This window comes from Rhopalosiphum maidis, chromosome 1 (genome assembly GCF_003676215.2).
Source record: "Rhopalosiphum maidis isolate BTI-1 chromosome 1, ASM367621v3, whole genome shotgun sequence".
Classification (NCBI taxonomy): domain Eukaryota; kingdom Metazoa; phylum Arthropoda; class Insecta; order Hemiptera; family Aphididae; genus Rhopalosiphum; species Rhopalosiphum maidis.
In genome coordinates, this window is record NC_040877.1 from 92548952 (window position 1) to 92561174 (window position 12223).

Here is a 12223-nt window from a genome sequence, read left to right on the forward strand (position 1 = left end):
CAAGACACATAAAATACGTAAAAACTAAATAGTAAAAACATGTAGTAATTGATATTAGTTTTTTAGACAAATATTCTGATATTATAAATTAATAACAAATAATAATGCATTCACAATATAATAAACCTGGCATCAGCCTACCGGTATATTATGACGCTATCCGGTGTTACACGGGACTATATAATATTGGTTTTACCAAAGTAAATAGTAAATTTTAGTAAAATGTAAAAATTGACACCAACAATTTTTACAAGTGGTACAGCATCGCCGCTTGACGGTATCAGTATCAACTTATCTTTCTAGTTTATTATATTATTATCGTAATATCGTGGATCTACGGTGTGTTTGGATCTAATGTATCCACCACGATTCAAGATTACAATATACATTTTTAATACACCCTGGTACAAATACACTTTGGCATCACGTTGGCAACAATGCTTAGCGCAGGTTGGTTGCGGTCGAGTGACTCAACACCGCCGCCGAACAAGTGCTGCCCTCGCTCGCGCAACGCCGGTTCTACAAGACCGTATCAAACATGGCTGCCAAGTGAATAGTTTTCCTACAAAAACGCATCACGTTTTCGGTCACGCATACTTAAAACACCAGGTTTGATTGATTATTTTCTTTTCTTAATAATTTTTCTATTACTTCTTACATAGACACAAGCACACACACAAATACATTATACACACACATAAATTGCCGCATTACCGAATAACGAGTAGCCGTGAATTCGTAATATCGTATAACCATAACATAACTAACTCACACACGTTTTTCGATTATTTCATGTGGTCGCTGGTTTGGGATCAATAACAGTCATAGTAGCAGAGCAGTCGTCCACTTAACGGTATTCGTGAGACGCATTGAATTCTGCAAAGCACACCATTTATTGGAAGACTTGTCTGCGAAATAAGACGACCGCCACAGTCAATTTGGAACGCCTTTGGCGAACATTTGCCGTACAGGTATGATAAAACCACTATTAAAAAATTGGTCTCTCGTGCGCGATAACATTATTAACTTTTTTTTTATATATAAACGTGAATATATCAAAAATGTGTTGTCTAATCATCCTCGTGGTACTTACTATTGAACTAGTAGCTTCAACGAGTTATTAGATCATGACACAGGTTTTTAGAATTTCAGTTTGTACGACAACTGTCAACTCTTTACACCTATCCACATACCTCTAGACTTTACTGTCTTGTATGTAATAGTTAGTACCTTTTTGTTACAACATATCTGACCATATCATAAATGAATGCATTTTGTTTTGTAGACTAGACATTTTCCATGTGATTATTATGTTGCTGTTAGTACTTGTCTACGGGTTTTTTCATTGTTTAGAATACACGATTAAAATACTTGTTTATATCACCTATGTAAATCATACATTAGTATTGAAAATTAATGTTTATGGTGGTGTAGTTAACTGTAAGAACTCAAACTTCACCACAATGTCTGTTTAATTTTCCTATTATTTTCTTTTTCTCTGATATGACCATTTAGATATGTTTTCTATTAAAATAACCCCATTTTAGTCATTATTCTTCAAGTGTTTAGCGCTTTCTTAATTGTATTAGTGTGAGTTCATTAGACTGTGGTTAAACAATTACACTGTTATTTTGCTTTTTTAGTCATGATAAAATTAATTTTTAAACGGAACTTTTTTTTGAGTATTAATTTCTAACTAAAATTTATTATAAATTTGATACCTACTTAAAATATTGTGTACGTGTTTATCATATTTTGATGAGGTTTTATTATAAACAACAATGTTATGATAAAGTTCTGCTTACATAATTATTTTCTCTGGTAAACAGTTTTAAGAATTAATCTGTTTTTATGGCAACCTTCTGTGTTTATATTGTAGAAAATTAATTTGTGTTTTATAATTTCTTTTTTTTTTGTATCAGTTCTATATAATAGAGGTATGTTTGTTTGGATTTATAGCTTATATTTTAAAATTTATACAGTGGAGACCTATGTATAGGCTAATATGCTATTATTCATAGTTTATAGTGAAGTATCTTCAACTCTTTTATCAGCTATAAATATCGGTTAGTATTAAATAGTGTAATTTTTATAAAATTATCTTATTAATTAATTTTTGAGTCTTTAGTTCAGTTTTATTATATATTAATATAGTTCAAAATGAAATTATAAATTTACTAGGCATTCTAAAAAAGTTTCAGTAAAGGTATCTAATAAAATTGAATGACCCATCTCCATTGTGATGTAACTTCATTCGTTTGTGTAATTTTGTTTAGATTATTACACATTAATATATTTTTGTGAACATAGTTTATGGATAAGGATCAATGAATACAAAATAAATAATTCAGTATATTTTTAGACTTGGAACTGGGCTAGATATGATGTTTCAGGTAGTGCTAGACACATATATGGCATATTATGATATATTCTTAAGGTCTTTAATTATATTCTTATTATTTATCAAACTAACATATTATTAAGTCCATATAATATTTATTAGATACTCCTAATATCTTGCAGTAAAAAACATGTTTTCTATTCGAATAATTAGATCAACTTAGTCTTTTTATTATAATTAAATAATTTAAAATTAATTAACATATATGTAATTATTAACCATTGTTTAAAATGTTGAATACCAAATTAGATATCAAATTTATGTGTAAACTAAAATTTTAAGTACACTAATTGATACATTTTATGTTAATCTTTTATAATACCTTAATTTATAAAAAAAAACTGTATATTTTGTGGCTTTATTTTTATCAAATATCTACATTTTACTCTTTATTTAGATGATAAATATTGGATTTATTTGCTGTCAAATGTTTTGTTAGGCAAATAACACTGTCTCGTTTAATTTAACTGTAACTATGTTATGGCATACATACCTTTTTTTATTTTATAAACTAAGTAATTTATGGTTAAATTTGAAGGTTTGTAACATTTTGTTATTTCAAATGTTGACCTTTTCTATTTTTATGGTTTGAACTAAGTAATTAATAAAAGTTCCTAAATTTTAAATTGCTAATAGTAAGTGTAGGTATTGGATTAGGATTATCTAAGCAATACTTATTGTCTTTATTTTTATTGATATCACTGAAAAAATCAATAGAATTAACAAACAAGTTTTCATTGACTCAGAAATAATATAAAAAATGATGGTAGAAATATTTATTCAAGTGTTTACATTATACTCATAAAATAAACACCGAAACGGTTTTTAGTCATATTACAATTTCGTAAGGACGTAACGCGTGCTTATTTTGTGATATCTGTTAACTCCAACATAAATTTGGCTTAGGCTATAGATTATAAATTATAATTAATTATTTTATACAAATTAACGTTATGAACATTTTATTAAAACGTGGTGGTGGCGTTCCCAAAATCCCATTCATTGCATGGCCATATAAAGACATTGACCTTATTATTTGATTAGTAGGTAGATGCTGATTCAATTCCTAGGAATATTATCCGTCTACAGTTTGCATCATGCATGGCTTGAGAATTTCCGTTATGCAGTTTTATTGTCTCGTGGTTATCTACTCATGACGTTTTATTATATTTCCATAAATTATATAGTACCAAGATGTCGTTCTAGAGACCTATAACAACATTTTGTAAAAAAGTGTGCTTTCGACTTATATACATAATTATATGCGCCAGTCGAGACGTATGCCCCCATGATAGGGGGAAGGGTGCGGAAGGATAGATATAGTGGGATTCGGAAATCCAGATACCGATTTGTTGTAATCTAAAGCGTAAAATGTTTGTGTGTGCCCCCTTCGGAAACCCAGCTATGGGGTGCGGTGTGTTTTACGCGCCGCGAGGAGGATGATGGGCGGCGGACACTTATTTCCGATTCCAATCGCGCACGCTCGGCCAGACGTCGCCGCTGCTACCGCAGTTTACGCTTTGTAATAATAATATATATAGCCGCTGCCGGTCGTCCGGTTTGTCGTGTATATGCAACGGCGGCGGACGTTAAATCCATGACGAAAACAAAACCGCTGTTGCCATATCTCATCGGCTAGCCATCCGGCGCGCGCGCGTTCGTTCTCCGCTCGCCTTCGCGCCTGTGCAGTTGCGGCGGCGGCGGCAACAATCCCGGGGGCCGCATCCACGTCCACGCGCACACACACACACATGAACACGCGTGCGCGCGCGCACATACCTATCGATCGAACCTTGTGCTCTCTCACATACGCCCAGCAACGCGCATGCGCCTCTGCGTATTTTTACACACACTCGTGCACTCGACAATTGTATCGTCGAATGTACCTGTGTGTACTGTAAATCATATCGATATAATATTATGTTGTATGTATTATTATTATTACCTCGGAATAATATTATATTAAAGTACCACGATACACGACGAATAATAGGCACAACGTAATTGTCATGCACATCGGCGTTCCCGTAATTCCCGTATCGTATTTCACGTCCAGCTATCGGCTCCCGTATCCCCCTCTCGACCACCCCACTGCAGGAAAATCACGTCTCGGTACACTCGTGTCACCGAAAACGTGCCGTGTACCATATAATATATACAGTATTGGTCGGTTAAGTATTACGTAAAAAAAACGGCGATTGCTGCGACTACCGTCGATAATGACGTTGTCGCTCGCGCCACAGTGACCATAACCGGAATATCGTCGGCGATATATCTCGGCGTCTGTTGAGATGACGCACAATAATATGCGTGTTGTCTGGACGTAACGTCGTATTATCGTGTTCTCGTTTCCCAACTCAACCGATGCGATCGAAATAATAGAATACAATACGTTGCCGAACGGCGACCCGCTCGTGTTGTAATAATACAATATGTCGAAATTCGGAGATGTCCATCGTCGTTGGAGGAGTGTCCACTCGCGCGCGATTTAATTTACCAAAATGCATCGCGCCAAAATTATTTAAACGCAAATCAGTGCCCTCGCACGCACAATCGATTGTGGCGCGATTGTGCCGCAGCCACGCACGTTCCGTGGTGGGGGTAGGACGCAGCGTCCGCCGCTCGCTCGACTCTCCCCCCGTTTCACTGAACACCATCATCACACCACTACACCGTTACCACCCTTCTATCACGCACTCCGTCTTGTGTTTTTCAATCTCTCGTCCGGCTGTGGAACACGCGCCCGCGCGCGCGCGCGCGTACATACTACTCACAAACACACACGGGCACACATACGAACACGCTCGCACGTACATACATATTATACGCAGTTGCTCCGTACTAATAATTTTTTAACACACGCGTATTGTGTGTTATTTATGTATATATATAAAAATAAAGAAAATTTTACCGAGAACCAATTTTTTTTTCACTCGACTCGCGTACCGCCCTCTTCCGTCGTCGCGTACCGGCAGTGTTAACAGTGACCGCGTACAACAGTCGTCGTCCGTCTCCTTAGCCGCCGCAGCGCAATATTTCTATCACATTGGCCGTGTTCACGTCCATTATAGGTGAGTTGTATACGGTACACGACGACGGTCCCGCTGCGGCCGTCGGCGCGCCAACCGGCTGGCCAGCCGGTGTGCGATCTATGATCTATTTTTATCGCGCGCGCATTCCCCAGCTGGCTGGGATTTGGTGGAGGAGCCCCCAACCGCCTGTCCGAGGCGACGCGCAGTTTTATTTGAACGTTTTGAAAAAAAAATAATCTCATTTTTTTTCTCTATCACTTTCAAAAGTCCGTGCGCCCGGCCGTCGCCGCCGCGTGGTTTTTACCCGAACACACCTTCCGCTGGTTGGCGGCGATGCGCGGGCGGGCAGGCAGGCCGCGGGGGACACTATGCGGCAAACGCATTCCACGACTGTGTGTCACTCGCGCGCTCGTACGTACGTCGCCGCCGCTTACATTTTTTGATCGGTAGGTAACCAGGTGGAACCTATGTCGCGCTCGGGTAAATCGTTTCAGCAAACAATGATTGTTTGCACCGCGAGCGGCGGCGGTGCGCCTCGTTAGGCGGCGCCGTTACGTCGTAGGTCTGAATAATTGATTGGGACGCTAATTTGACCCCCGGCCACCATTTCCGTGTACTGCCGTTTGGAAAACGGTTTCGATTTTTCTCCGATCCCGTGGGTTTCCCCAAATGAAGAGTTTTGTTATTTTGCATCGGCTGATGACGCGGACCCGTTTAATTACAACGGTTTTTAAAATATAATAATATGTCTATTAGAAATATCCGGTTACCGCCCTGATCTGTTGCGACGCGTTCCTGTAAATCTATATATAAAACCGAACCCGAACGGAATATTATGTTTAAATAATAGTATCCCGGTTTTACGTATGTGCGTTATAATACCACGAGTTGCTGCACTCTACTATATAGTTGTCGCTTCAAAAATTTAGTTTATTACCGGATATTTTTTCTATTCATGCGAGACCAAAAATCAGTCTTATCAGTACAATTTATTATAAATTTGTAAGATGTGTTGTTTGTGTTAATGAGTTTTAACCTAATACCTATTATTCGGTGATAATAATAGTAATTTATCTAATTAGTTTACCTCTCTGTCGATTTAATTATCTGAATGTAAACTTGCAAAAATCGAACACTTATTGCTTGAGGACTTACTGATTAATCAAATATTATCACATAATTAATATAGATATATACACAAGTAGACTTGTAATTACAATATTTATATTGCTATAAAAATATCATAATAGTCTGCGCTCATTTTTTTACTCTTAAGTACTATTACTTGGTACTGCATGCTTAATATATTAAGAGCCATTTACTAAATGTATTAACTGGATGGTAAAACTAGTATTTATACATTTTAATTATTGTTTATCTTTTAAGGTTAAATTAGTCTGTTGGTCAAGTTAAATATCAAATGTCTGGAGATAAAGAAGACTCGGTTCAGAGAGCCAAGCTGGCCGAGCAGGCGGAACGGTACGACGATATGGCTAGCTCAATGAAATCTGTTACCGAAACTGGCGTGGAACTATCTAATGAAGAGCGCAATCTGCTTTCGGTAGCCTACAAAAATGTTGTAGGTGCTCGGCGGTCATCATGGCGAGTAATTTCTTCAATTGAGCAAAAAACAGAAGGCTCTGAGAAGAAACAACAAATGGCCAGAGAGTATCGGGAGAAGGTTGAAAAGGAACTTAGGGACATCTGCTACGACGTATTGGTATGTTTACTATTTGTTATAAAATAATCACTTTGTTATTGTTATGTATATTATCAAAATAAACTTAATATGAAGTTGTCATAACTTGATTTTATATATTTTTAAATTATTCATTTAATAGATTATATCCGTTAATTTTTGGTCTGTATTTTATGTTTGTTATGTAGGAAATTAGATGTTTATTTCTATCACTGTTCTTTATTACCAAATATGTATTATAAAGTAAAACGAATTTGTTGTAAAGTCTATTTTACTAAATATGGACATTTTTCTGTTTCATCTCCCAATTTATACAAAAGTTATTATTTCATATGGTTTAAATAGTCACATTTAACATAACACAATATAAAATTTTCAAATTATATTATGCTGACTAGTTATGGATATATGCTAGGCACAGATCTAGAGAGTTATATTATTTCACTGTGTCTGTTGTGACTATATAGTTATTTTATTCCTCACTTTGTGCAATGATAATATTGTAACTAATGAGTTTCATTTGATGTGCGATTATTGCTAGCTGAAAACTTGAACCAAAAAAACTATTGGCGTTATGAGAAAATTTTAAACAGGAATTACTAATTTTATTTATCATTAATAATTCATTGATGCATTGACAAATGAAACTGGAACATTTTTTTAATAGACATATATAGAAAAACCAGCTGCTAATCCTCTTAATTATATAATATTAAAAAACGAATCCATAATTTTAATTAATTTTTATTTAAAATTCATTTAAATGTTTTTAAATTCTATATTTGAAGTATAAATTTTAGTATTAGTATTAATGTATTATACTCACATAATATACTAAAAATATTAATTATTGGTTTTTAATATTTGTTTTCCAGAACCTTTTGGACAAATACCTAATCCCCAAAGCGAGTAATGCTGAAAGCAAAGTCTTCTACCTTAAAATGAAGGGTGATTATTACAGGTACCTGGCAGAAGTAGCTACTGGTGAAACTAGAAATGGTAAGTTCATTCTTCTATGTTATAGTTACTTACAAGTTGAACTGTTAATTTTTATTTTTATTTAATTCCAAAAATTTGAATTAGAATTCATTTCTTGGAATTAAAAAATATACAAGTTTATGTTTAAACTGTTGGTAATTTATTATTATTTTTTTTTTAACATTGTGAAATAAGTTGAAAAATTGTACTATATTTTAATATGTTAAACTATATTTATTTTTATGTTCTTTATTTTAAAACTAGCGTTTTTAAGTGGTTCACTGATTAGTAGTTGAAACAACTAATTAGTGTTTACAAATTCAGTATTTTAAATGACATTTATAAGATAAGAGTAAATAAATAATTTACCATTTGTTATTTTCACATATTGTTTTTAAAAAATGTACATTAATGCATGAGTCATAAATGAAGAATGTTAAAAACAAATAATATGCTATTCCTTATTTCACTGACCAGTATTCATTATGATCTTTAATATATAACTTAATTATATTCAATAATTAAGTTTATAAGAATATCCTAAGGAAGCTTAACAAAAAATAATACATTTCTTTAACCATTGCCACATTATGTAGATACTTTCTAAAATATTTGATGTGCCATCTATTGTATGTGAATGTTTATATAAAAATTTGTCTATAGCAATACTTTTCTATATATTTATTGGTTTTATAGTATTTTAAGAATTGCTAACAGTCTGGTTGTAAAATCATATGATGTTTTTAATATAACTTTCGTTCTTCTGAGTTTGTATGAGGAACATTTTTTTATAGCTGATGATATCAATCAACAACTAATAAGATAACATACTGAATACATTTTGAAACTCTGTATTGACGTTTTAAATTAATTAATTTTGAAGTTATTATCTTATAAGTACCTGCATTTTTAATTATATTGAAATTTAATTTCATACTTTAAAATTTATTTTCAAATTACTTAATCTATTATTGTATCATTAATCATTATATTAATTGATCAAATGATGTTTTATTAATTAACTTTCGTTCTACTGACTTGGTGTGAAGAAATTTTTTTTAACTGATGATACATTTTATCTATTAACTAATGAGAATATTAAAATATTTTAAAATTGACAAAAAAAAATAAAAAACATTTTAATTAATATTGAACTTATTTAGTATAATTCATTACATTTTTCAATGATGCTTTTTTAATATAACTTTCGTTCTACTGACTTAATGTGAAGAACATTTTTTTATACCTGATGATAATGTTACATTTTAATTATACAATATTTTTAGTTTTTTTATTCTGAACTTCTAGTATTGAAATTTAAGTTGAATTAATTATTAGTACCATACGTAATAGTAATATTTCATCAAATGATGTTTTATTAATATAACTTTCGTTCTTCTGAAATTGTGTGAGGAGAATGATATCTTAAACTGATGATAAATTATTATATTATTCCATTTAATTATTTGATTACTTTTATCCTTACTTTTGGATTATTATTAATTATTAGTATTATTTCTATCCACTGTTTAAATGTGCAATGTTAATGATTTTTTTTATTAAAATAATTTTTAGTATCAAAAAATGATGTAAGATAATTAACTTTCGTTCTTCTGAAGTTGTTTGAGGAATACATTAATTTAATGATTTTAAAGTATGTTATAATTGAAAAGTTAGCCACAGAGTTTCAACTATACAATAGATACTTCATATTTGTGTAATTAATTGGTGTATTTAGGATTAACAATATTTTAGTATAATACATTTGCTTTTTTCGTGTTTTGCTAACTTTTTATTGTCTAATCGCCCAGTGTTATTTTATTTAGTCATTTAAAACTATTTTTTTGTATGAAAAACATAGCTGTGGTTGATGATTCTCAACTAGCATACCAGGATGCATTCGAGATCAGTAAAGCAAAAATGCAACCAACACATCCAATCCGATTGGGTCTGGCGTTAAATTTCTCCGTGTTTTTCTACGAGATACTAAACTCACCAGATAAAGCTTGCCAACTGGCGAAACAGGTATTTATTTCACAGATTTTAATATATTTGTTTTTATTATTGGTATTTAGGGGTGGTGGATGATTCTCAAAAAGCATATCAGGAGGCGTTTGATATTGCTAAATCAAAAATGCAACCTACTCATCCTATTAGACTTGGACTGGCATTGAACTTTTCGGTTTTCTATTATGAAATCATTAACTCCCCAGCTCGTGCTTGCCATTTGGCTAAACAGGTACCCCTACATTCCCCAATGAATCCAGAAATTGTTGTTTGACTTATTTTCAGTGGCGGACTGTAGTAATAAGTGAACTTACCTTTATAATTGCTTATAAAATAGCAATTAAAAATCGTAGAAAATATAATATATTTTATTTATTATTTTCATTAATTTTAAATCAAAAATTATTCTTTATTTTAAAATTTCAATTTCCATGATCTGCCACTGTTTTAACGAGTGATTTTCTAGCTTCTATAATTAATATCTAACCCAATATTTTTGAACTATTGATAAAATAGTTGTACTTTATGAAATGATTTGAATGAAACACTGCACAAATAATTATCGCTCGCTTTTTGCTTTAATAGGTTAAAATAATTTGTAAGTAGTTTTATAAGTTCTTGGTTATACAATATTAAATCTGTCAACATCTCTAATTGTTTAAACACTTGTATTTGTATACTTAAAAACTAAATGTTATTGAAAAATTGTCAGTATTTTTTTTAAATTGGCCATGCATGAATGGTTTAAATCATTTGCATGGACTCAAAAAAAATTAATTTGAATTTAAAATTAAATGATTTTCTAGTGTTAAAAGAAATTTAATGTATAACATTTAGAAATATTGACAAATTTACAATTAATAAATCATCCCAAAGTTTATGTGTATAATATATATAATACTATTTAGTATTTACTAATAAGTTATATTCTAAATGTATTTTTCTAGGGATTGAGATCATAAAATTTAACCTAATGCTTTGTATTTGTATATTTTTAAATTATATACATACTTAATCTAATTCCAATACTTTAACATTGATTTTTTTTTTTAGGCTTTTGATGATGCAATTGCTGAGCTGGATACATTAAACGAAGACAGCTACAAGGACTCAACGCTCATCATGCAATTGTTACGTGACAACTTGACTTTATGGACGTCTGATACACAAGACAACGATGAGCCCCAGGAAGCCACTGGAGACAACTAACTCTTTTACTAAAATATTTAATATAAACAAATTTAAAAAAAAAACTATAATAATTTTTAATAAAGCAAAACAAACATTTACACACTTCCGCGAGAAACTGCGCCCCCTTCATCTTCCACCTGCCCCACAATTGCGCTCTCACGACACGCTCTTTGTTTTTCGTTAATCTTTTTTTTTTTTGTATACCTGTTCTTTAAAAACAAAAAAGTCTTGAATAAGAATAAATAAACACATTTTTTTTTCTTTATTAGTCTATTAATTATTATTGAATGTTTATAACTATTATTATATAGAGTTATTACAATAAAAATAATTATATATATAAATACATTTTGGAAGTATGTTATAGTTACATTAGATCATTTAACATGTCGATTGCTGGCAATTGTGGAAATTTTTAGATATTAATGTATCTTGGATCTTCAACAAGCTAAGTTACAAGTATCAAACTACAACTGCTAGAGACTAAAACTATTGCCAGCATTCTTCATGTTGACCGTCCGTTTATGATGTTTAAATGATTTATATATTTAATTTTGAGACCGGTTTTTTCGGTATATAACTTCAATATCTGTAAAAATGTTTACTCTCATAATTCGTTCGTAATTGTTTATGTATATGTGTATTTATATATATATATATATATATTTATATTAATTTAATATATATATATGTATATGTATATAAATATATTTTATATTTATTATATAAACCCAAAAAATTTGTTGTAATAATAACATTTGTGCTGAGTTTCTAATTGCTGTGATTTTTCTATCTTTACAAGTCATGAATATAGTGGTTTCTTACTGGTTTTAGCCTGTAGTCGTCTCATCTTTGCCGGTTTCGACTCCTGTTCCCTCGCTCACGTCGTTATCTTCTTTTTTAATTTTTTTTTTT

At 31.8% G+C, this 12223-nt stretch overlaps 1 protein-coding gene across 4 annotated transcripts; it reads left to right on the plus strand.

The window, feature by feature from the left end:
- Window positions 1–469: 469 nt before the first annotated feature.
- Window positions 470–11573, plus strand: LOC113550004 (14-3-3 protein zeta). 4 transcript variants are annotated; one of them, XM_026951573.1, is made up of 6 exons: window positions 470–609; window positions 823–971; window positions 6820–7153; window positions 8008–8131; window positions 9972–10135; window positions 11171–11573. In XM_026951573.1, exons 3-6 carry the CDS (start codon window positions 6854–6856, stop codon window positions 11324–11326), a joined length of 744 nt encoding a protein of 247 aa, XP_026807374.1. In that variant the 5' UTR covers window positions 470–609; window positions 823–971; window positions 6820–6853; the 3' UTR covers window positions 11327–11573. The 4 variants fall into 4 exon arrangements, with proteins under 4 accessions (XP_026807374.1, XP_026807378.1, XP_026807375.1 ...); XM_026951577.1 differs by lacking the exon at window positions 9972–10135 and adding an exon at window positions 10186–10349; XM_026951574.1 differs by lacking the exons at window positions 470–609; window positions 823–971 and adding an exon at window positions 5125–5472.
- Window positions 11574–12223: the final 650 nt, after the last annotated feature.

What these genes read in the sequence shown, in the direction of transcription:
- LOC113550004 (XM_026951573.1), top strand. Translation starts at nt 6,854, where the DNA reads ATGTCTGGAGATAAAGAAGACTCGGTTCAGAGAGCCAAGCTGGCCGAG. An exon ending in TACTGGTGAAACTAGAAATG is followed by an intron (nt 8,132 to 9,971) that starts GTAAGTTCATTC and finishes TGAAAAACATAG; the next exon opens with CTGTGGTTGATGATTCTCAA. An exon ending in CTTGCCAACTGGCGAAACAG is followed by an intron (nt 10,136 to 11,170) that starts GTATTTATTTCA and finishes TTTTTTTTTTAG; the next exon opens with GCTTTTGATGATGCAATTGC.